At 43.7% G+C, this 23,505-nt stretch overlaps 1 protein-coding gene across 1 annotated transcript in view; it reads right to left on the bottom strand.

The window, feature by feature from the left end:
* SGPP2 (sphingosine-1-phosphate phosphatase 2) overlaps window positions 1-23,505 on the bottom strand; it is a 55,167-nt gene that overhangs the window by 4,682 nt on the left and 26,980 nt on the right. The window contains exons 4-5 of the mRNA XM_063131503.1: window positions 8,392-8,571; window positions 6,246-6,335 (exon numbers count right to left, since the gene is read on the bottom strand). Of these exons, the coding sequence (XP_062987573.1) occupies window positions 6,246-6,335; window positions 8,392-8,571 (270 nt within the window). The remainder of the gene's footprint in view (window positions 1-6,245; window positions 6,336-8,391; window positions 8,572-23,505) is intronic.

A 23,505-nucleotide genomic window follows, 5' to 3' on the forward strand; every position in this document is an offset into this window, starting at 1 on the left:
GTGCATATTTGTGTATTATACACCACTCACGCAAACACACACACACCCCTCCAGCTACTCGTCATCTTTTCGGTGGCTGGAGGAGAATCAACCTGTCCATGTTTCCAAAAAATAAAACCTCCGATGACTAACTCACTGAAGCATAGAGTTTCAGAAAGATATTTAAAGCAAGTTTAAACAACAATTTTCTGTTAATGCAAACTTTCCCCCACCCATAATCTCACAATTTAATTTAATGATTTCTTTAGAGAGGGTTATTATGTGTCTTTCATTCACTTCACACAATGAGGAAGTTAAATTAATAAAAAAGATTAAGGCGGAAACCACCACAAAGACATGAATGCAGCACGAAGGATTGACGTTATGCCTCTCCCTAGTTTAGCAGTGTTAAGAAATATGTAATTCTAGTAAACAACGTTTGGATTATTGGTGAACATCTTGAAACGAGTTCTCTGTCAGATTAAAGTCTAACTAGAAAAGCAAAGCAAAAAGGACAAAGAGTACTTCAATGCTGCTACTTTCAACTTTGCGATGAAAGAATAAAAATTGCAATGTGTCACCATATCTTCAACACACGGTGGATGTAAAACACTACAGACCCTTCCCTACAAAGCATTCAAGTATATTGGTACACATTTTCCTCTAAAAGATCACAACAAACACAGATTTATATACCAAGGCCCCCTCCTCCCCAAATTATATAGGCTGCATTGTACACTAATCGTTCCCAACTTGCTGCCCTCAAGAGGTGTTGGACTACAACTCCCATCTGCCCCACCCAGGCTAGAAATGAGGAGTTCGAGTTCAGACAGCACACTGCAGCTAATTGTGGGTTAATTAACCCACAACAGACTGCGGCACCCATGGGCACCACTTTCCATATGAACTCCCCCACTCGGGGATGGTTGTGCTATGCAAACCTGGTGTGCATATGTTATGTGAGGGTTAAACAACCCTCAGCATAACCCATGGTCTGTTTTAGGGTTATGCAGGGGTTGTTTAACGCTTGCATAACCCAAGCTCACCAGCTTTGCATGACAGGAAAAAAACCCATGATGATTAATTGGGTATCATGCTACGTACTGCTGTTCAGAGGAGGGCAACCAGAATGATCAGGGGTCTGGAAACAAAGCCCTATGAAGAGAGACTGAAAGAACTGGGCATGTTCAGCCTGGATAAGAGAAGATTGAGGGGAGACATGACAGCACTCTTCAAATACTTAAAAGGTTGTCACACAGAGGAGGGCCAGGATCTCTTCTCGATCCTCCCAGAGTGCAGGACACGGAATAACGGGCTCAAGTTAAAGGAAGCCAGATTCCGGCTGGACATCAGGAAAAACTTCCTGACTGTTAGAGCAGTACGACAATGGAATCAGTTACCTAGAGAGGTTGTGGGCTCTCCCACACTAGAGGCATTCAAGAGGCAGCTGGACAACCATCTGTCAGGGATGCTTTGAGGTGGATTCCTGCATTGAGCAGGGGGTTGTACGCAATGGCCTTGTAGGCCCCTTCCAACTCTGCTATTCTATGATTCTATGATTCTTTTGGTGTGTTTGTGTATATACACATATAATATACAAGCACACACACAGACATAGATATGGATCAGCACAGCTGCCTGCATTTTTTTGGACTTTCCTTGGCTCCCCATAGCCATGATATACCACAGTGAGCACCTGCACATCAAAATGTATCAATGCACTTTTTTTTCATAGCAACAATGAGCTGACCGTTAGACATTACAGAAGCTGTATGCTTATTTTCCTGCAGCATTAATCAGAATTCCATTGACACTTTTATTTTCTGCTATTCTATAGTATTGTTTGCTCTTTTGTATCTTTTAGTTACTGCAAGCTGTCTTGAAATCATGATAAAGGTGGCACATAAATATTTATTTAAAACGGTAAAGAAAAAATTATCCATCATATCCTGATGTGATGACATCCATGTTTTTATACCTTCTGTGGCCAAAGCTATGGCAAACACAGGATATGATAACATGGGCAACTTCATTTATTTATTACAGAGGAAGAGCTGCTGTATTTCAGCAGCTGCTGTGCAGTTACCATGAGATATCTAGGTTGGTCCTAACAATTCAGAAATGGAGATAGCAGCTTTCAAGTATCTGAAAGGCTGTTGTGAAGAAAGCAGAGCAGATTTGCTCTTTGTTGCTCCAGAGGGCAGAGCTAGAACCAATTGTTGGAAGTCGGCTAAACATTAGGAGATGCTTTCTACCACTGAGGGCTGTTTGTTAGCAGAATAATAGACTGCCTTGGGAGGTGATGGGTTCTTCTTCACTGGAGGTGTTTCAGCAGGAGCTGCATGGCCAGCAGTAGCTGTATTTTGCATTGCGGAGCCTGCATTTAGCAGTGGAGGGACTAGATGATCTCCATGGTCATTTCCAATTCTATCAATTAGTCTCAACATAGCAATTTTCTTTGATAACCATCAGGAGCCAGTGTGGTGTAGTAACTAAAATGCTTGACTGGGAGTTGGGAGATCTGAGTTCTAGTCCCCACTCGGCCATGGAAACCCACTGGGTGACTTTGGGCCAGTCACAGACTCTCAGCCCAACCTACCTCACAGGGTTGTTGAGGATAAAATGGAGAGGAGGAGGATTATGTATGCTGCCTTGGGTTCATTGGAGGAAAAAAAGTGGGATATAAATGCAATAAATAAATAAATAAATAAAAACAAAAGAAACCCTGACATAATGGAGTTTATAGCTCACTCTACCAACTTAAAGCATCAACATCCAACAAGCAAAGTCAGATTGATTCTTTCCACCTTTTAATGGGACTGAACTACACTACATTGTTTCACGTTACCTTACCTAGCTTTATTCCAACTATGAAATTACTGAAATTGTCCTCTGCATATTCAGGTGTACTTTCTGAGACACGATGGAGAACTGGAGAGGAAATAGCAGTCAAAAATCAAGAAGTGGCAACTGTGTTTAAGTAGCCGCAGCAAGGAGCCCACTAGTACAAACCTAGTCGTTACCTACTATACAGCAATAATGTTTTCTCCTTTTAAAAATAGGATGGATTTAAAATGCAAGGATGCATCTCTGCAACTTAAGATGAAGAAATGCTGGACCCGACTTTTTACAGTATAATGATGTTATTTGATCTAAGTAGTTTTTTTAAAAAAATAATTAGATTCCTCCACAAGAGCGCTTTTGGAACTATTCCCATGAAGGAAATAAAGGCTATGTCAAAATTGGAAATCCATACGGAATGTGCAGGAAAGATCTACAAACAAGAGCAAACATGAATCTAATATCCTGCTCACACATCTTTCTTGGAAAAGGGCATTTGTCCTGGATTAAATGAGATTAAGAGGTGTGGACTAGAAAGAGTAGCCTCCAAGCAAAAGGGTAGAATGGTGCTGAAGCTTGTACCCAGCACCTGAGGATACGGGTCTGAACAGATGGCTTGGAAGTCTTGAGGCCTGCTACGTGTTCCCTTGATCCTTGCTCATCCTGGCTATTTCCATTCACCAGGGATAGGTTGGAGATACAGACCTCAGAGGTGGAAATTATCTCTTGGACAGATGGAATGGGATAGTCCCAGCTCCCTTGAAAGAGGCCGTGGTGAGGCCTTTATGAAAGGACCAAATTTAAATCCAGTGATCTGGAATAACTACCGCTCAGTGGTAATTATCCAATCATCTTCCATTCCTGGCCAAGTGTTGGATCCATTCCAATCCAGTTTCAGACCCAATTTAGGGATGGAAACAGCCTTGGTGGATGACTTATGCTATAGAATGAATGGAGGCTGGGGACTGCTACCTTGTTGGTTCACCCAGACTTCTTGGCAGTAGGATAGCTTTCGACACTATTGAACACATTATCGTTCTGGACCACCTATCCAGGCGGTTGTCTATATGTACAGAAAGCCCCGAGGTGTCTGCATGATGGCACTGTATTGATTAGACAACACAGCAGCCACCTCGCAGCCATCATGGGGCTTTCCCACAAAGCTGCAAAGAAAAAAGGTCGGGGACATACCCCAGCATTTTCCCCCAGAGTGAGGCGAGTGTGGTGCATCCGTCATCTATCCATGCTCTGGAGTTGTGGTGGAGTCGTGGACGGATGGATGGCAACCCCTGTTTGGTTGGCGTCTATCCAGGCAGGGGGTGGGCCCAGCCACTGGAAACCCTGAGCTTTTGCTGCTGCATTGGGATTAGCCGCCACCACCCTGAAGCAGCGAATGTGGTGTTTTGCTTATTGCAGTGGCAACCTTCCGCTGTATAGGCAGCCTCCAGGTTGGGTTTGTAAGGCACGGTGTTATGGTGGTTTCAATACTTCCTGGAGGATTGGTCATTGGCTGCAAGGTTCTATCTTGTCCCCTATGCACTTTAATATCTATGTGAAACTGCTGGGAGAAGTCATCCAGGTATTTGGGCTGAGGTGTCATCAATGGTCAGATGATATTCAGTTCTACCCATAGCAACACTCTACTTCTTCCCCAAATTCTGAATAGATGTAAATGTGTGGGGATTGTTGTTGCAACTTGGCAGGACAATAGTTCTACAAAGGATTTATTTATTTTAAAGATTTATAGCCTACCTTTTGGGGGGAACTCTCCCATATGTGCATACTATGATTATGTTAACACTCGGTCAGTATTACAGACCATTTGCCAAGAGAAAAGATCATTTACCAACGAGTTGTGTTTACAGATGACAAACCAATCAAGCTTCCCAGTACTGGATGTTAGGGGAAGCATGGGTCTAACTCAGCCGAAAAGACAGGGAACTAGCAAAAGAATCAGCAAAGCTATAGGAGAAAACCGGATTCGAGACTTCTACTTAGATAAAGATAATTGAATCCATTCAAACACATTTAAACTGCAGAAGATTTATTGCTGTTACATCTTTAATTCACTTTGAGATCAGAAAAAATCCTCACAGAACTATAATTCAGTCTGTCTCTCCACCCCCCGCCCCCATTAAAATAGCGTTGTTCTTTCAAGGGAGTCAACAAAGCCTTCACTCTTCACTACCACCAACCAAATCCGAATTTAGAAAAGTCTTTTACTATCATCGAACACTGAAGGAAATATGCAGACTGAATTTTTTACTGGCTGACATTGGGTCATTAATTAGGGCTAAACAGGAGACATCCTCCCTTTTAAGCCACTGTTTTGATCTACTAAGGTCAAGACATTTACCGATGTTCGTGGTGATGAACAAGCAAAACTTAGTCGTTTACAACAGTATTCAGGATGCTCCCAGTATGAGAACCAGCAAGTGGTATGGTTAAAATTGCCATATACCTCTTCTTATTACATAACCTACATTCAGCCTAATGTTCAATGAACAAAACTGTGCTATGTATGGGTGAACAAGTATGTTTTCCATAAGTACCAATACTTATTCAGAAGCATAAAACAGGCTAATGAAACTGTGGTACACAGAACACAGGAAGAAAATCTCACAAGAACAGGACAAGAACGGACAACAAGAACCGTCTTTTCTCACTGTCTGTATTTAAAATATAAAATAAATTGCCTGTCTATTACAAGGAAAGACAACACACACAAAACTGTGCAGAACTCTACTGCCTGAGATTATTGCGTGCTGAGATTTTATTTTATTTTTACAACCTGCTTCTTTACAAGTACAGAAGTTATCAACCAACCTGGTACAGGCTAGCAGGCAATGATGGGAGTTGTCGTCCAACTCATGTGGAGGGCGCCAGGTTGGGGAACGCTGAATTAGGGGCTAGTTTTAGTTATACTATGAGCAAAGATGATGCGTTCCACCAACAAGCAAACCATCCAGCTGTTACTGCACCTCCCAATCTCCTGACATTCTTGGTAGCCATGGGCAAATGGGGAAGTGGGTGGGAAGACCACGATTCTATTGAGTCAGCAAACTTTGCCCCAAGGGGCACTTACTTGCAGGTGATCCCTGAAGGATGGTGATCAATTTTGGGAAGAATAGCAGGGAGAAGAGATAAAAACTATTTTAATGTTCAGGAAGTTCAAGCATGGAGTTTTATTTATGTGCACTGCCTTGCCTTGGTGTGGGAGAGTCAGGACAGAAATGAGAGAAAATGGATGTCAAATAGGTTGGAGCTGGAAGTGTAATTATGTCCCGTTTTGGAAGAGGTGTTTTTTTTTATGTTATTTCATAGTATTTGGTTACTATCTATATTTATTTATAATTATGCTTCAGGATTATAAAAATAAATTAATATATAGTTGCATGCACCAATACGTCAGGGAAAGACCTTACCAGCAGTGTGTGCATTCCTGTGTAAATTCTGCTGAGGCCTACGAGGGTTGAAAATAAAAAGGCTCCCATCAGGCCAAGTTCAAGTGGGTACTGTGAACATAAGAGGAGTGAAAAATGTCAATGGCAAATCATATCTATCGTATAACCAAGTAGGCATCAGACTTTCACCAAGGGCCCATCTATATGGAAGATTTAGACTCAAGTCAGTTCTGGGGTATTTAAAGTCCTATGAATTAGAATAAGACACCTGTGAGTAAACTGTTTAGCAACGAGGTGTCTGTGTCCTTAGAATAATTTGATTCCTGGACTTTTTATCCTTTCCAAAGACTTCAGGCTGCACAGTTGGGACTGGGTCCCAGAGATGCAAGAATCAGAGTTAGCCTGGGTTGGCTCCAGCCTTAGCCCTAGTTAGACTAAGGCCATAGCTAGACCTAAGGTTTATCCCTGGATCGTCCAGGGGTCAAACCTGTTCATCTAGGTGACACACAGGGGATCCAGTGCTCAGGCAGGGGCGAACCCTGGATGATCCCAGGATAAACCTTAGGTCTAGCTGTGGCCTAAGTAATTTTTACTAATTTTTGTGAACCGCCCAGAGAGCTCCGGCTATTGGGCAGTATAGAAATGTAATAAATAAATAAATAAATAAATAAGCAATGGAGCGTAGTCATGACCAACTTAAATCAAATTGATTTCAATGGGTCTCTTCCAAGTATGACTAAAACTAGAGCGAATCAACTGTATTTAAAGACCCACACTGATCAAAGTAAAGGACATAGAAGAAGTCGTAATAGAAATAATGGTAGCATGTGTAGCAGAAAAGGGAAGACAGTCTTCCCTCTGTAGAAGGGAGCAGTGGAGGCTGGTGGCTCCACAGCCCCACTGAAATCTGGTGACACCAGCTTCTACTGGATGGGAGGAAAAGGGAGGAGAAGAGAGGGGGAGAAGTAGGGGCTGGTCTCTTCCCAGCCCTGCATTTGGACCAATTGCTGGACAGTGAAGACAGCCACGATTGCAGAGGCATTAAGTCATTCAAAGCAGCAACATTAAAGCTGACGGAGGAGTTCCAAATGAATCTCTCCAAAGTGGTTGACTGCAAAACAGAGCAACAGAGGAGAGGCTGTGTGCATAAGTGCCTGGTGTAGAGATACGAAGGCCTGGGTGGGGGGAAAGGGGGATAAACATAGTTTTGGAAAATTTGGAAGAAAACTGTTCCCTCCACCCCCTCCCTGTGTTGCCTCCCTTCCCTGCCCCTCACACATTTTTCCTTGTTTTTCCTCCCAGGCGTCCACAGCTCCAGGGTATTGATGCATACTGGGACAAAATATTCTAACTTCACATAGATGATGATAAGGGTCAAAATTAGCTACACATTCCTAGGAACAAGCTCTCCCTTCTGTCAAAGTGAAAGGTTCCCTGAAAGGGTCAGATCAGTGGAAGAGGCAAATTCAATCAGGAAAAGGGATTGCAAATAAAATGATTGTAATTGCTACACACACACACACACACACACACGCACACACACACACAGAGAGAGAGAGAGAGAGAGAGAGAGATTACAATGGGGAATCTGGCTGCACACTGAGCAAGAGACAGGCATTTGGGTCAAGCGTCACGGCCAGGTTCAGCCAGAGCTGCCCCAGTGCAGAAAGATCAACTGGGTAACTTTGGGCTCATCTACACCAAGCAGGATATTCCATTATGAAAGGGGTATATAAAAGGCAGGCGCCACACTACCGCTTTATAGCAGTATTGAAGTGCATTGACAACTGTTGGGGCCCATTGACAATTACCATATTCTGCTTTCATACCACTTTCATATTGTTATGTCCTGCTTGGTGTAGATGTGTCACGGGCCCCAACAGTTGTCAGTGCAGTTCAGTACCACTATAAAGCAGTAGTGTAGATCCTGCAGTGCATTTCCATACTGCTATAAAGCAGTAGTGTGGCTCCTGCCTTTTATATGCCACTTTCATAGTGGAATGTCCTGTTTGGTGTAGATGAGCCCTTTGTCTGAGAAGGCAAAGGAAGAGAGAGAAATCGACACACTGCTGGGGGCCCGCAATTCCTAGAGCCAGAGCCACTCTTAAATGCTGGACAGGAAGAGTTCAATGGTTCAGGGAGGCGTCACGCGGCAACTTAGGCCTACCTTGTACTGGTTCACTGTCACTGCAACGAAAGTAAAAGAGATGGCAGTTGCTGCCATGGCATGTGTGGAGGGCATCCCATATTCGGCAGTTGTCCTTTTCTCAAGCTTGACAACAGGTGGCGAACAAGGGCGGGGCCACTTCAGAAGGTCCTTGGAGACTTGGCCAATGTACATAACTATCTGGAGAGAGCAAATAGATGCATTTACATTTACATTTGCCCGAAGGAGCTGAAGGCGAGGGGCAGGGAGGATGGCTGAGGGAGGAGATCCTCATCTGCCTAAGACTGATTCTCAGTTACAGCCTTTCGCTACTGGGGTAACACTTGAGATCAACGATTACTAGTTTTGTTAGATTTTATTTGTTTTTAAAGCCCGCCCTTCCTCTAAAGAGCTCAGGGCAGCCTCCATGCCGCCCTCCCACTTCTTCCTCACAACCACCCTGTGAGGCTGATTAGGCTGAGGAACAAAGACAGGCCTGAAGTCACCCAGCCAAGCTTTGCGGCTGGATTCTGAGCCGTATTCTGCACCGGCTCTGGGCATCTTCCAGAGGTTTTGGACTACAGATCCCAACATCCTTGGCCATTGACCATATTGGTTGGGGCTGATAGGAGTTGAAGTCCAAAACATCTGGAGGGCGCCTGGTTGGGGAAGCCTGGTGGAGACATTCTCCACTGCACCAGCAAGCAACTGTACTATGTTTTACCAAGCCTGGGGAACAGTATCCAAGGAAGGACAAAACATAAACCAAGCGTTTGCCTTCAGTGCAGGAGTTTCCCCTCCAGTACACTATCAAAATTAGTGCAGTGCTGAAACCCTCCCTGCCTTTCTGCCACAGCTTCGTTTCCCTGCAGAAGACGCAGTCACTTTTCGTTGGGATTTTGAGAATTTCAGAGAAATTTCTCAAAGTGCAGGCACCGGAGTTTACCTTACTGTAAGGAGGTGGCCGAGGGGTGTGTGTGATCTTTCTTTTACCATCCCTCTGTCCCATTACATCCTTGCAGGCATCCTAGCTGCCTGAGTTTCTTGGAAAGATCCCTAGAGGACTTGGCCAGGACTTCCTCCCTTGGGACTTCCCAGTCCTGCTATCTGCTGAGAGCCTGAAAGCTGAGCAAGCTGCTGCTGTTGTTCTTGTTAACAGGACTTCTAATAACAACAAAGCAAAACCAAAAATGCCTCTCTCAGCTTTGAGGCACTGAGCAGTAGCAGCACAGGGAAGCCTCAAGGGAGGAAATCCTTGCTAAGTGCTCCAGGGAGCTTTCCAAGAATGGGGTGGTGGTGGTAAAAGAAAGAACACACCCACCTATCCACACAGCTCAACCACCTCCTTTCAGAAAGGTATGCACTGGCACCTACACCCTGAGAAATTTCTCTGAAATGCTCATCACCCCTTCCCACAATTTTGGGGTGCAATTTCTTTTGGCCCCTCCCCACAACCGATGGTCAAAAATAAATACTAGGCAATACTAGATAAATAAATAATACTAGAACCCAGGGTCATCCCATGAAGCTGATTGGTGGGAGACACTTTTTCACACAGTGCATTGTTAGACTATGGAATTCACTAACACAAAATGTGGTGATGGCCACCACTTTGGATGGCGTTAAAGGTGGCTTAGACAAATTCATGGAGGAAAAGGCTATCAATGGCTACCATTCCTGATGGCTATGTGCTACCTCCAGTACCAGAGACAGTAAGCCTATATACACCAGTTGCTGGGGAACATGGGTGGGAGGGTGCTGCTGCACCTCTGTCCTGCTTGTGGGTTCCAGGCAACAGCTGGTTGGCTTCTGTGTGAACAGATTGCTGGACTAGATGAAGCTTGAACCAGCATGGCTCTTCTTACGTTCTTAAATAGATTGGAAAAACTTACACGTCGCTAATCAAAACACTTTAGCTGCCTATGTACTCTCATTTATTGGCAAATAGTTAGGCCCACGAAGCCTGTATCAGCCTTCCACAAACTGGTGCCTTGCGGAAAGCTGCCCTACATCTTATCCATTTTTACATTATTGGCACCCAATGGTTTTGCCCATTGGGAGGGCACCAGGTTGCCTACCCTTCAATTATTTCTTGGTTCCCCCCAGGAAGTACAACCCACTCAGGTTGAATCCAGCAGTTCTTTCACGTTGTCACATCTCTTCCCTTTTGAGAAAGAAAGAAAGAAAGAAAGAAAGAACCTTACACGTAGTCTTTCAGGTGGGCGAGTCTCTTAATAACTTGCCCACTTTGAGTGTGTTTTGATTCAGTGATGACATCCTACCTCAACCACCATTTCAAGGTTGGTGGATTGCACCCCACATGGTCTCAAACAGACTCTGCCTACGTTTTATTTAAACAAAGCCTTTCCCACAGAGCTCTCTCTCTCCTATAGCTGGTAGCAGTGGGTGTTGGCCTCAACTACTTTCTGGCCCTTCCCGGGAAGCACAACCCACTCAGGCTGAATCCAGCAGCTCTTTCACATCGGTACACTGACAGCCAGACAAACAGTGGTTTGGTGGGTTGCTGGGAGCCCCATTCTGCAGAGAGATAGAGCACATCAGGGGAGGCCCCCCCATGTGCCCTGCTTCTCTGCAGAGACCCACAGATCAGCTGCATCTCATGGTAGCTTGGAATCCTGTGCAATATGGTAGCTGATTTCTATCCAGCTTGCTCAACTCTGCAGCAAACATTTATTATAATTATTATTAGCACCTTATCCCCCTCCCTTTCTGTGAGAGATGACCAAGGCACAAAGTCAAAATAAAACAAAACCTACATTAAAATATGAACACAAATAACAAATACAACATCACTGCTTAAACGATGCACATAAAGGAAGAAGGCAAAACATTCTAAAGCAGCTTTTCCCCACCAGATGTGTTAAACTGCAACTCCCATCATTCCCTGCCAGCCTGGTGCCCTCCAACACACCTGGAGGGCACCAGGTTGGGGAAGGCTGCACTAAAATCACAGCCGGAAGCATCATAAACCCAACCAGCATATTCTTTTACCTTTCAAAAGAAAAAGTGCTGCACTTTTATGAACTTAATTTCTTGGCAGTAGCCTTGAGCAAAGATATGGCAAGACATGCTGAGCTGGATTGTTAAAGACATAAAAGCGGGGAGGATTTGGGCTACCGCATCTTGTGGCAAGATTATAAATGATTTCCTATCTGCAGGATTTGTGTTTGTTCTCGTTCTCCCTCTCTCCTTCTATCTCTCATCTCTTCCCTGCAGAATATAGTTCTGCATAAATCTCTCTCTCTTTTTTTGCCTCTCACCGTGCTCCAAGACGTTCCTCCAGTTTAAAATTCCATATAATTTCCTGCTTTTATTTCAAGACTCCTGCTGCCCTTTTGAACTTAATTCTCTAGCCTTCCTGAAGCGAGAAAGCCCCACAAGTGCTGCATGGCCTTTAAGCAGTTCAAATCTTTTAAAATAATTCTATCAAGGTGTTAAAGAACACCGGGCACCTGGGTGTCTAGAGGGGAGGGGACAGCAGTGCCATAAAGAATCCAATATGGCATTCTTAGGACTTCTGTTCTATGTTTGTGCATCTGTTTCTCCCCGCGTCTTGTTAGTTTTTTAAACACCCTCACACCAAATAAAGCTTTGTTGCAGCTCATGGTGCCACTTGTGTGAAGTTGACTATAAACACTTTTCTGCACTAGTGTCATTACAAATTACCAGGACTTTCTGTCACTCTGAGTAAATTTTTAAGGATGCAATCCTATGCATGGCTGGCTGAAGAATGCTAAGAGTTGTAGGAGTTTTTTTCCTTTTTGGACATGCATAGGATTGTACCCTAAATGTTATTCAGTGTGACTCGAAGCAACAAAACATGTGCAGGTGCACAAGGAAAATGTACAGATGTATTACAACAATGCGCGTTATGCATGCAAATTACAATCACAAACCGCTATGAAGCTTCCTCCACCTGCTGGAAAAATGACTGAGGACGCCCACGACAGGCTGGTACCAAGCCAAAGAAAACCACAGCATCCAAGTTTGCCAACTTCAAGCCACTTTCTCAGCATACTCTCACTCCTACACCAGTGAAGGCAACAGGACTGCTCAGGAACTCCCTTTAAAATCAGGATTTGAGACTGGAAGATTGTTGTTTTTGCCTTCTATGAATCACTCGCTTCAGAAGTGCTACAATTCCTTTGATGGCCATGGAGAACATCTAGAGACAGATAGTGGCTGCAGTAATTAAAGTCACTGGTTGGGTCACAAGGTCAAGATCATAGCAAAAGGCTAACTGGGTCTTTTATCAGCAGCTCACATCTGGAGATTTGGGGAAATCTCCAGACTTTTTTTTTTTGCGATGCTGTCATCATTTTTGCTACACTTTTACAAATGGGTATCGCTCAACAAAAAAGTGACTGTTCTTGTTCTACAGGGAAGTGCAGAGTGCTTGAAGACAAGTCACTGGAAATTTAAAAGGGAAAATGCAACATGCTGAATAAGTGGACAACACTGGCTTGCAAGGGCTGTCTGATTACGGAGCTGGCGATGACGTCAGAATGATGACCCACATCCTCTATTTGGGTGGACATCTGAGACTTCAAAAGCTGATGCCCCAAATTCAGTTTCCACCCCTTAGTAAGCAGCAAGTCTTTGCTTTAGTAGTTGCTGTTCTCATGCCATTACTGTTAGAATGGTTCAGATGAAGCCCCACACTTACTAAAAGCACAGGTGAGGGGGACAGAGGGCTGCACGGGCTGGTTCAACGCTCTGCTGCAGATGTACCTGCATACAGTGGTGTAGTGGAACCAGGGCTCACAGGGATGCAGAACCAGCACTTTTTATTCGCAGGGACTCTGACATCATTTGCCAACCCCCGAGAATTCCGTTTCCTTTCAGCTTAGCTGCAAGCCTCATAGAATCTGGGGGGAAATGAACTTTTCCCAAGCAACAATATATTGTTCCTTGTTGTAACTGAAATATTTTGGGGTGACTTGGTCTTGAATGAACCATTCAAGATCCAGTAGCTTTCAGCAGTTGAAAACCCCTAGAACTGGTTTGTTGATATGGATCCATTTTGGACTTTCCTTGGCGGTGTGGCTGTGGGGACAGTCACCAGGAGCGTCTGCACCACAAGACATACTGCTACTCCATTGCCTGCATGTTCTGCAGTCCTATGCACCTCTGTGCAAGGAGGGGGACCCAGGCTGATCAGCATGTCACCTTGTACCAAAGAGCCCTACACACATACATAGGACTTCATTTGTTTCATGAGAAATTGCTATTCATCCTAATGTAAGAGAATTTAAAGTAACAAAAAAGAGGATAGAAAATATGATTTTGCAAACCATTCACAATGGCCAAAACAGATATTAGCAGCTGCACAGAATCTTTTCTTTTTTAAAAAAAATATTAAAAAGAAAATCCCAACTCATTGATGTTCAGTAAATCCTGAGCTTCAGTCAAAACATGAAAACTCTTTTTCCCCTGTGGAAAAGGAGGTGGGAAACCAGAATTGGCCATGATACCAGGTCTGATGGTGTTTTTCTACTTACAGGGCATCTTATTTTGTTTCTCAAAGCCATTTTGATTTATAGCTGGCATTCTAAGCCTTAAAAAAATCACATTTCAGCTTTGGTTTTCTGCCAAATCACTTAAAATAAAAATAAGGATGTCCTTTATTTTAGAACAGATCCCAAGTCCTGCCAACCAACTGCAGGTTGTTTTGATTGTTTTAAAAATCAACTAGAATTTTAAAAGAGCAAATGGTTTTTTAAAGCATATGTCATGTTTATGTATGCATACATTAATGCACCCTCTTTGTGTCTGGCAATGTAGAAAATGAATTTAGGGCTCTCTTTTCCATTACTGAAGCAAAAAATGGAATCATAATGGATGGTGTGAGATAGCTGGGCTGACAATTTCAACCCAATGCACGGGGATTAAAGTGTGTGACTCATGAAGGTTGAAGGGAGAAGCATGACTAATTCTGTGTGGTGTTTGGAAAACTGAAGTAATGCACACACCTCATAATACTTTGTCAGTTTATTTTTAGAGTTAGTTTTAACTCCTTCTTTTCCAAAGGAAAGCTGTAGGTCAAATTCAAATAACAAGCAACAGGCACATAAGGGACTAGAAGCTTAGAGAAGGGCATGGTATGAAATGGCATGGTCAAAGCATAGGAATGGAAGTAGGAGGAGGAACAGGAGCTTTCAGTCATAGAGCGTGGACAATAGTAAACAAAGGAAATCAGTTACAATAATGCTAAACTGAACTATGTTCCAAGGCATTACATCTCTTTCCGCTGCCAACACAAATACAGAGGACAGCTTCTTTACATTTTGAGAACACCCCCCCCCATCCCTCCCATGAGGGAGGGATGACAGACTCAAGAATCTTCACATATCTTCCATACTCACTCATAGGGACCTCAAAATTGTTAAACTACTTTCACACAAGATAGGAAACTGACATTTAGTATGTAGTCCAAGATTTACTGAGTATTAGTAAAATCCCAAAATGAGATTTTTTTTACAGCTATCATTCATAATACCCAAGATATGAAGATTACTTATTACAGCAGCCAGCAAAAAAGTCAACCAGGTCAGCAGGGACTGCCTGGAAAAAGTCAAACATGTCTAAGCCTACAGGATGCAAACTGACTTACTATTACACAGTGAATAGCATCCAATGGCAGCCCAGAACTACTGCTAATGATGTTGCACTACCACACCAACACTAGTGCAACAGTCTTTGTTGGCAAGATGGTAAAATGTGGTTTGGACAATCCCACGATTAGGTAGATCCACAGCTGTTTGAGCAACCATACTCAAATGAATGCCAATTAATGGATCAGCATCCTGCTGGAGTGCGGGTCTCAAGTGGCATGCCACAGGGCTCTGTCCTAGGCCGTGTGATGTTCAATGCTTTTATAAATGACTTGGCTGGAAGTGTAGAGGGGAATCGTATCAAATCTGCAGGTGACACGAAGCTGGGGTTGGGGGTGGGGAGAGACAGCCAAGATCACAGAAGATAGGATCAAGATTCAAAATGATCTAGACCGGCTGGAACACTGGGTCTGATCTAACAAGATTAAATTCAACAGAGATAAATGTAAAGTCTTGCACTTGGGTACAAAAAAAAGCATAATGTCTAGATCACAGGAAATAATAGTTGTGCTCTGTTCTATGTTAATCAGGGCACATTTTGAGTACTGTGCCCAGTTCTAGGCACTCCATTTTAAGAGAGGGAGTGAGCCAATGCTCAAACAGAAGGAAGGCAGGGAGGGGTGTGTGTGTGTGTGTGTGAGAGAGAGAGAGAGAATGAATTTTTTTTTTCATCAGCTGCTGAGGCAGGGGTATTTTGCCCCCCTTCCACTAGAGTTAACCTCCATAAGAGCACGACTGGAAACACTTATTTGAATATAAAACCTCCTTCTTGCCCCCTCCATGTATTCCTAAACTGTTTCATTAGCTCGCAAAAAGTGCAGGCTGTACCTATCATTTTATTCTCTCACACATCTCAGTTGTTCTATACTTAAGTCTGAAGCTGTGCAAGGGGTTACTCGCCTCAGATTTCAAATCCCAGCAACGAAGCAACACACCCAGCCTTCTTACTTGCCCACACAGTACCAAATTATGGGCTCGTAACCAATTAGTCCAAGTCCAAATGCAGCTTTCAGTACAAAGGCTTTTCCACTTGGCAGTGGGACTAATTTTAGAGAGAAGTATTTACTGTAACAGAAGACAGCAGCATTTAGATGTTTATGTGCTCTCTAAATTGCCTAATTAGAGTGCTGCTGATTAGCATTCATTTAAAGTAGGGTTGAAAATAATTTGTAAGATAGCTCATAAACACACACACACACCTTATTCTTGTATACTCAGCCTTTGGGTTGGCAGATTGACTGGTTGGTTGGGCTTGTCCAGGTTTTCTCAACTTGTGTCCCTCTGATGCATTAGACTGCAACTTTCATAATTCACAGCCATCATGGCCAGCAGCCATTTCCCATGGCAATGCTGGCTGGGCGTTATAATTTGATACATCTGGAGGGGGCCAAGCTGGCAAAGGGTGGGTTGGACTATCAGCTGCCGACTATCTGCTGATTTTCCTATTGCTGTTTATATAGAATGGGATCATTGGCGTGCGCACAGCAGGTTCAAGGGGTTCAAATGAACCCCCTAATCCGCTGCCGCCGCCATGTTTGCCCCGCCTGCACAGTGAGCCACTTGAGGGAGAGAGGACAAGCGAGGCGCCGCTGCTCTGGCTCGAGCTCCTCTAAGCGCGGCCCAGCCCCGCAGCTGCTCTGCAGCCTTGCTTCCCGGCTGCCCAGCCAACTTTCACAGGAAGTAGGAAGGCTTGCAAGAGTTCCTGCGAGACTTCCCAGCCAGCAGCCGAGATCTCGCGCGATTCAAGAGCGCGCCGAAGACCCCGGCTGCTGGCTGAGCTGCACAGCAAGAAGCACGAGGCGCGGCGGCGCGAGGGCCAGAGCTGTGGGCAGCACGAGGAGGGAGGATGAGAAGCAGCAGCAGCACCTTACGAGGCGGAGGGAGTAGCAGCGGGAGGCCAGCAGCGCTGCCAGGGAAGGTACGTGGCCCCCGTGTCCATTCCCCATCCTCAGCTGCTTGGTTTTCGCCCGCCTCCCCCTCCGCAACCTCTAATAATGCCCAACCCAGATTGCTTCTCCTGCAAAAGCCCCCTAGAACAAACGAAGCTCTACTCCAAGGGAGGCTTTGTGTAGGAAACATGGGCTTTGGATTGTGTTTGTGCCGTATTGCTATCCTGGGGATAAGCACGCGTCAGGAGGTTCCCACCATCTGTATCTCTCTCTTTTTCTTTAATGTAAAATGTCTTGTCTTCTGTGAGCTCAGCTTAAATACTTTCCAGAGAATAAAATCTTTGCCTATTCTTCTGTTATATTTTTTTTCCAAAAGGTTACCGGTGGCTTTCTTTAATATGTTTTGGTAGTCTTCATATGTGGCAATTAGGTTCCCAATTCTGACAAATTTGGGAGAGATAAAAAGCTGTGTTTTATTTTTGTTTTTAATTTGACAAGTATTACTTGGAAGCAAATCCTCTCCAAGGCGGCGGGGAGTTACTTCTGAGTAAGCCTCTTGGTATTGTGGTGTTAAGCACATTTCAGCTGTTGCTGTATTGATATTTTTGAGAACTGGAGGGAGGAAGGGGAGGAACGCCTCCTTGAAAAGCTGAGGCTGTGCCCGGAGCTGCAGATTGGGGCCTTTCCCCCTTCGGAGCTGCTGCCCTCCTCTCCCCATCAGCCCTGCAGGTACTGTAATGTTTGGGAGAAAGAGGGAGAAGCTGCATGTTTGCGTGCCTTCTCTCCTCATCGCTGCCCCACCGCCCACCCCAGTCTGGTCTCCAGCAAGAGAAAAGAAAGGGGGAAGAGGGGAGAACTGCAATGCCCCCCCCCCAGGACCTCCTGGCTAAGGAGGGTTCATTCAGCAGCACCTTTTTCAGAATGCATGCAAAAACAATTCCTATCTGTCCTTGCTTATTTTAGGGTGTCCATCCCCCTTTTTTCAAGCCATTCTTTTGGTAAACATTGGATGTGTGCATCTTGTGTCACTTTAAAACAGAGCTGCAGCACAATCCTATGTATGTCTACTCAGAAGTAAGCCCCACTGAGATCAATCAAACTTACTCTGAGGTAAATGTTCACCGGATGCAGCCTGAAAATGAAGAGAGGATGAAGAAAGGACAGGAGAAAAAGAATTGTAGAAATAGAATTGCAAGGTAACTGTGGGATATTTAACCATATTAAGTACATCCCACACTGGGATATTTAACCATATTTAAAGACAATAAGTACAGCAAAATTAGTGCCCCTCTACTTCAGTCCCAATCAAATAATTACAACAGTGAACCAGCCAGGTCTTCCATAGGAAAACTCTGTACATATGTAATAGTCTTATAGACCCCTTTATGTCTTAAAATGCATTGCTTCAGTTCAAATGGCAGATATATCTTCCACACTGACAGCTGCTACATTCCTGATACTAGACCAATAGTATATATATGATTCAACACATGTGAGGAATTTCACATTTTAAACTCATTTAAGGTGCAAGCCTGTGCATATTAGAATGTAAGCCTATGCGGCAGGGTCTTGCTATTTACTGTCTTACTCTGTACAGCACCATGTGCATTGATGGTGCTATATAAGTAGATAATGATGATACCAGGTGATAGTTATTTTTAAATTTTAAATCAAAAAATATTATCCTTTCCTATAACAAAATGGTACTTACTCCTAAGTAAGTGTGTCCCACTGAAGAAGGAAATCCTATTTGATTCCTGTATTCCTGTTAGTGTGACATGATAAGTTAAAGGCACAATTTTATGCATGTTTAGACAGAAAAAAGTCCTTCAACTCCTAGAATCCCCTAGCTGGCATGGCTGGCTGGGGTATGCTGAGAATTGCAGGACTTCTTTTCTTTCTAAATATGCACAGGCTTGCACCTTAAATGAGTTTAAAATGTGAAACTCCTCACATGTGTTGAATCATATATATACTATTGGTCTAGTATCAGGAATGTAGCAGCTGTCAGTGTGGAAGATATATCTGCCATTTGAACGGAAGCAACGCATTTTAAGACATAAAGGGGTCTATAAGACTATTACACATGGTTTCTAAAATTGCTTAACACCATTGTAAGCTACTACCTGATTATGCAGAGAGAGATGCCCAGGCAATTACTATACTTTGCCATTATAGGCAGCGTGACTCCTGGCAAGGGGAGGAGTGGGTAGACTGGCTGTTGACATGTTCAGTGGAGTGCCATAGGCCTTCTTTACTTGTTGCTTCTTCCAAGCTGCCCAGGTCCCTTATCTGGGTCAAGGGGGCAGAAGTGGCACTGCAGCAAAAAGGAATATGAGCACCAATGTTTGGACTGGGGCAAAATAATACAGTATGTGGGTATGTGGTGTGGTTTGGCTTGAATTGCTTGTGTCTGGATTTCCTTTCTGGACTGTACTTGCTGGTTACATGACCCACAAGGCCAGGTTGTGGTATAGTCCTCTTCTTCTTTTGTGTTCAAAAGCCGTAAAGTATCCTGTGAGATCTGGAAGACTCACAACTTTATTATGGCATAATAAGCTGTTGTCCACTGGCCTCAAGTGCCAAAATGACTTTACTGGCTTTGCACTGTGAGTTTGGGGGTGGGGTGGGGGGTCATGTCATTTGCTATTCCACTTTGGGCAGCAAAATATCTTGGGCCAGCCCTGGCAAGAGCTGGCTATAATTTAGATACTGAACAACATGCATTGGGTTTCCTAGGTGTACAGGGCCCAGGTGTCTCAAGCAGGATCTACACTACTGTTTTCATAGAATCATAGAATAATAGAGTTGGGAGAGGTCTATAAGGCCATCAAGTCCAACCCCCCCTGCTCAATGTAGGAATACAGGTTAAAGCATCTCTGACAGGTGGTTGTCTAGCTGCTTCTTGAATGCCTCTAGTGTGGGAGAGCCCACAACCTTCCTAGGTAACTGGTTCTATTGTCATACTCTAACAGTCAGGAAGTTTTTCCTGATGTCCAGCCGGAATCTGGCTTCCTTTAACTTGAGCCCATTATTCCGTGTCCTGCACTCTGGGATGATCGAGAAGAGATCCTGGCCCTCCTGTGTGTGTCAATCTTTCAAGTATTTGAGGAATGTTATCATGTCTCCCCTCAGGCTTCTCCTCAAGGCTAAACATTACCTCTGTTTCCTCTCCCCTCCAGGACACTCCTACCTCTCCTGTCTGCACCCTCTCTCCCTCTTCTACCCCCACACATAGGGGCATTTCTCTCTCTTCTTTCCCCAGGGCTCCCCCTACACCAATCCTCTTCTTCTGCCCTTATTTTATTTAGAGTATTTTTATTTAGAGTATTTTTATCCCGCACCTCAGCCTAAAAGGCTCCCGGAGCAGCTTACAATTGATCAGTAAAGAAGACTGATGTGCCCTTGTGACGGTTTCCCATCCTCTCTTTTCTCCTTCATCTCCTGTCTTCTGCCAATAGCCCCTTTGCGGCCTTCCAGAGATGTCCCTACTTCCAGATCTCCTACACTCCCACAAGTTCTCCAAATCTTGCCAGCCAGCCCTCTCTTATGCTAGGCTCGCAGCCACCCCTCGTCCTCACTATATTCACCCCAGAAGTCTCTCTCCTGGACCTCATTCCAAATTCTTTGCTCAGCAGCACACAGGGCAATCTTTTAAAATCATTATTAGGGCATTTTATGTATGGTGTATTCTATGTATGGTGCTGGAACTTAAGATGACACTCGTTGTTAATGTGATAGAATCTGTTTTAAATGTGAATCTGTTTTAGAAAGTTTGGATTAGGTCATTATCTGATTAAATTTAAAGATGGTGAAAATTGACTGTGTCTTTATATATGCCTGGTTATCACTACAGCAAAAAAAAATAGTATTCAGAGTCTCCATTTTAAAATGTGTATTTTTAAAGTACAGATTACTTGTTAATTAAAAAAATACAGTTTACTTCAGTTTTCATTTATTTTGTTTGTTTGATGAATGAAAAAAAGTCCTTTATTACTGTATATTTAATCAATGTTTACCTTAAAAAAAATCCCTGGCTGAACCCCCTAATGAAATGTGCTGCGCACGCCTATGAATGGGATATGCTTTTGAAATTATATTGGTGTGTTCGTGAGCTTTGGGTAAGCTACCTTAGATGCCAACTCTGCCAGGAAGGTAGCCCAAAAATTAAAAAGCAAAATAAGAACTCCAGCCCATACCTTTCCTCCTCATTGCAGTAGAGGTTCAATGGCAGTGTTAGCATAGGTGCCTCCATTTTCTAAAGGAAGCTATGAAGTAGCCATTAAGCAGCAAACGAAGCATCACGTATGCGAGAGCGTCTCCTTGAGTATTCTCCTTGGATGTCTCCTTGTGTCTGTCTTATCTAATGAAAACAGTCTCAACTCCAGTGCAAAAGTTAGCTTACAGTAGAGCAGAGGTTAGGTTACAGTAACTTTGCTTAGAGTAGAGCAAAGGGGATTGTTTAACAGAAATTAGCTATGCCCCAGTGTTACGTTCTGATTGGCTCATGCTGCTACTGAGCCCTACCCTTTGCAGGCTTGAAATGCTGTGCTGAATTCCCAATGTCTTTGTCTGACTGCTCCCTCTGAAGAGACCAGACCTTGATTACTAATCAATAAAGCACTTTTGAACCCTCTGTCGCTGGAAGTGTGGAGTCCTGCTTAGGGGCTATTTGGATCTCGTCCCTGGGTGAAGAACATTGATCTAACAGCAGAACGTCTCTCTGCAGCAAGGAACTTTTCAGCTTGGGTTCTGCATCCTACGCACTGGTCACCCCACATCCACTACGTTTTTTCTTTCTGCCCAAGGGGCATTTCTAATGGTTCCAGCCTTTATCCCTTTGAAATAAGCCCCTCCTTCTTTGACCCATTTGCCATTATCTATTACTCTACTGGACCATCATACCTCCATCAGGAGTCTCTTCATATTGGAATCTGGCTCTTCCCTCAACTGCCCCCCAGCAGCAGCCATTCAAGCAGCCTGCAGCAGAGGGAGAGGAGATGGGAAGCATCCATTCCACCAGCCCTGCTGAAAGTCTACTTGCCTTTTCCTCTTCCCTCCCAATTCCTTTTTCATTTTCTAAGTCTGCAGGCAGGGACTATTTTGTTTTTATTGTTCATAAGCTGCTCAGGGAGCCTTTTTGGCTGATGAACTGCATAAAAATGCTCTAAATACATACAGTAATATAATATAGCCTTACTCTCATAATTCTGTCCCCTCTTCTATTTTTTTTTTTTTTTTGACAGTCTGGGCTTTGGAGCCGAGTGCATTTGGGTACAAGAAACCTTCTTGTGGCTGCATTACAGTGACCACATGATGTCAAGATTTCTATAAATCTCCAAGAAATGGGAGACCCCAGAGATAAAACAAACAAACAACAGAATTAAATATTAAATTGAGATGAAAAATCAGAATATGCACATCTGTTGTGCTTTTAAAAAAATTACTGCATATAGCTATCAAGAACCTTTGGATCCTTGACGAAGCTGTGTATTGATGCTCTCAAATTTGTGGAAAGCTTTTCTACTGCAACATTCAATTGAACTATAAAGAGTACTTGTGGAAATCTCATACTTTGGCCCCTTGTTTCTAAGCATTCTCAAAAATGATAGAATTTCAATATTGCCTACTTGAAGAGCTTGGCACCATTTACCAGCACTGAGACATGGAAGGATTGACCATGCAGTGGTGATCTGGTATGAACCTGCCCATGATCAGCATCACTCTCTGGCCCACAAGCAAGGGCCATTAGGTTGCTGAGTACTAGGGAGAAGGCTTTCCTAGTGGTGGCCCCACAGCTTTGGAATTCCCTCCCCAGAAAGTTGCATGGCTTCATCATGGCTGGGTTTTAAAAAAAAATCCACAAAAAAACTTGAAGACTCATTTGTTCCACCTGCATTTCATGCTTAAAAATCATTAGCTGCTATTAATGTCTATTAATTGTAATTGCATGTCCATATTTTTGTAGTACTGTGAGCTGCCTTATGAGGCCAGTGCATCCTGAAAACCAAGTTATAGAAGAGGCTGGGCACACTGCGAAGTGAAGCTACAGTTGCACCCGGGATCTTGATTTACCAGGGGCCTAGAGGCTCTCTGGGGAAATCAAGGATTGCATCCAATGTTAGTCCAACTTAGAGTAGACCACTGAAATGAATGGGTCTTTAAGTCAGGCAAACATTGGATACAACCCACTGTAAATCTCATACTCATATGGATACTCGAGGTTCACTTCAAATTTGGCTGCTGATGTGGAAACAGATTCTGTGACTGGCAGCCCGTGTGGCTCTCAGAGAATTCTGCAGATACCTATTAAGCTGTTATTTTGTAGGAACTGTATTTGCCAAGGTTTTTTTGTTTTTTAAATAAGAACTACATATGCTTATTCTCAACATTCCTGTGCTTTACATCCAGTCCTTTTATACTGCAAACATTTAAGCTGATCATATTTTGTATCCAATTCTATAATCATTCTATTGTCATCCTTGTGTGTTTTGGTTCGTATGAAGCTCCTCAGCTATCAAGCTTCCTCTGCTATCAAGATGGTCGCAACAGTTTTACTTTAAACCAGAAAGCCTCAGACTTTCAGCCTAATAGTTAAAAGCAGGCATTCA

Source organism: Elgaria multicarinata, chromosome 8 (assembly GCF_023053635.1).
Source record: "Elgaria multicarinata webbii isolate HBS135686 ecotype San Diego chromosome 8, rElgMul1.1.pri, whole genome shotgun sequence".
Taxonomy (NCBI): domain Eukaryota; kingdom Metazoa; phylum Chordata; class Lepidosauria; order Squamata; family Anguidae; genus Elgaria; species Elgaria multicarinata.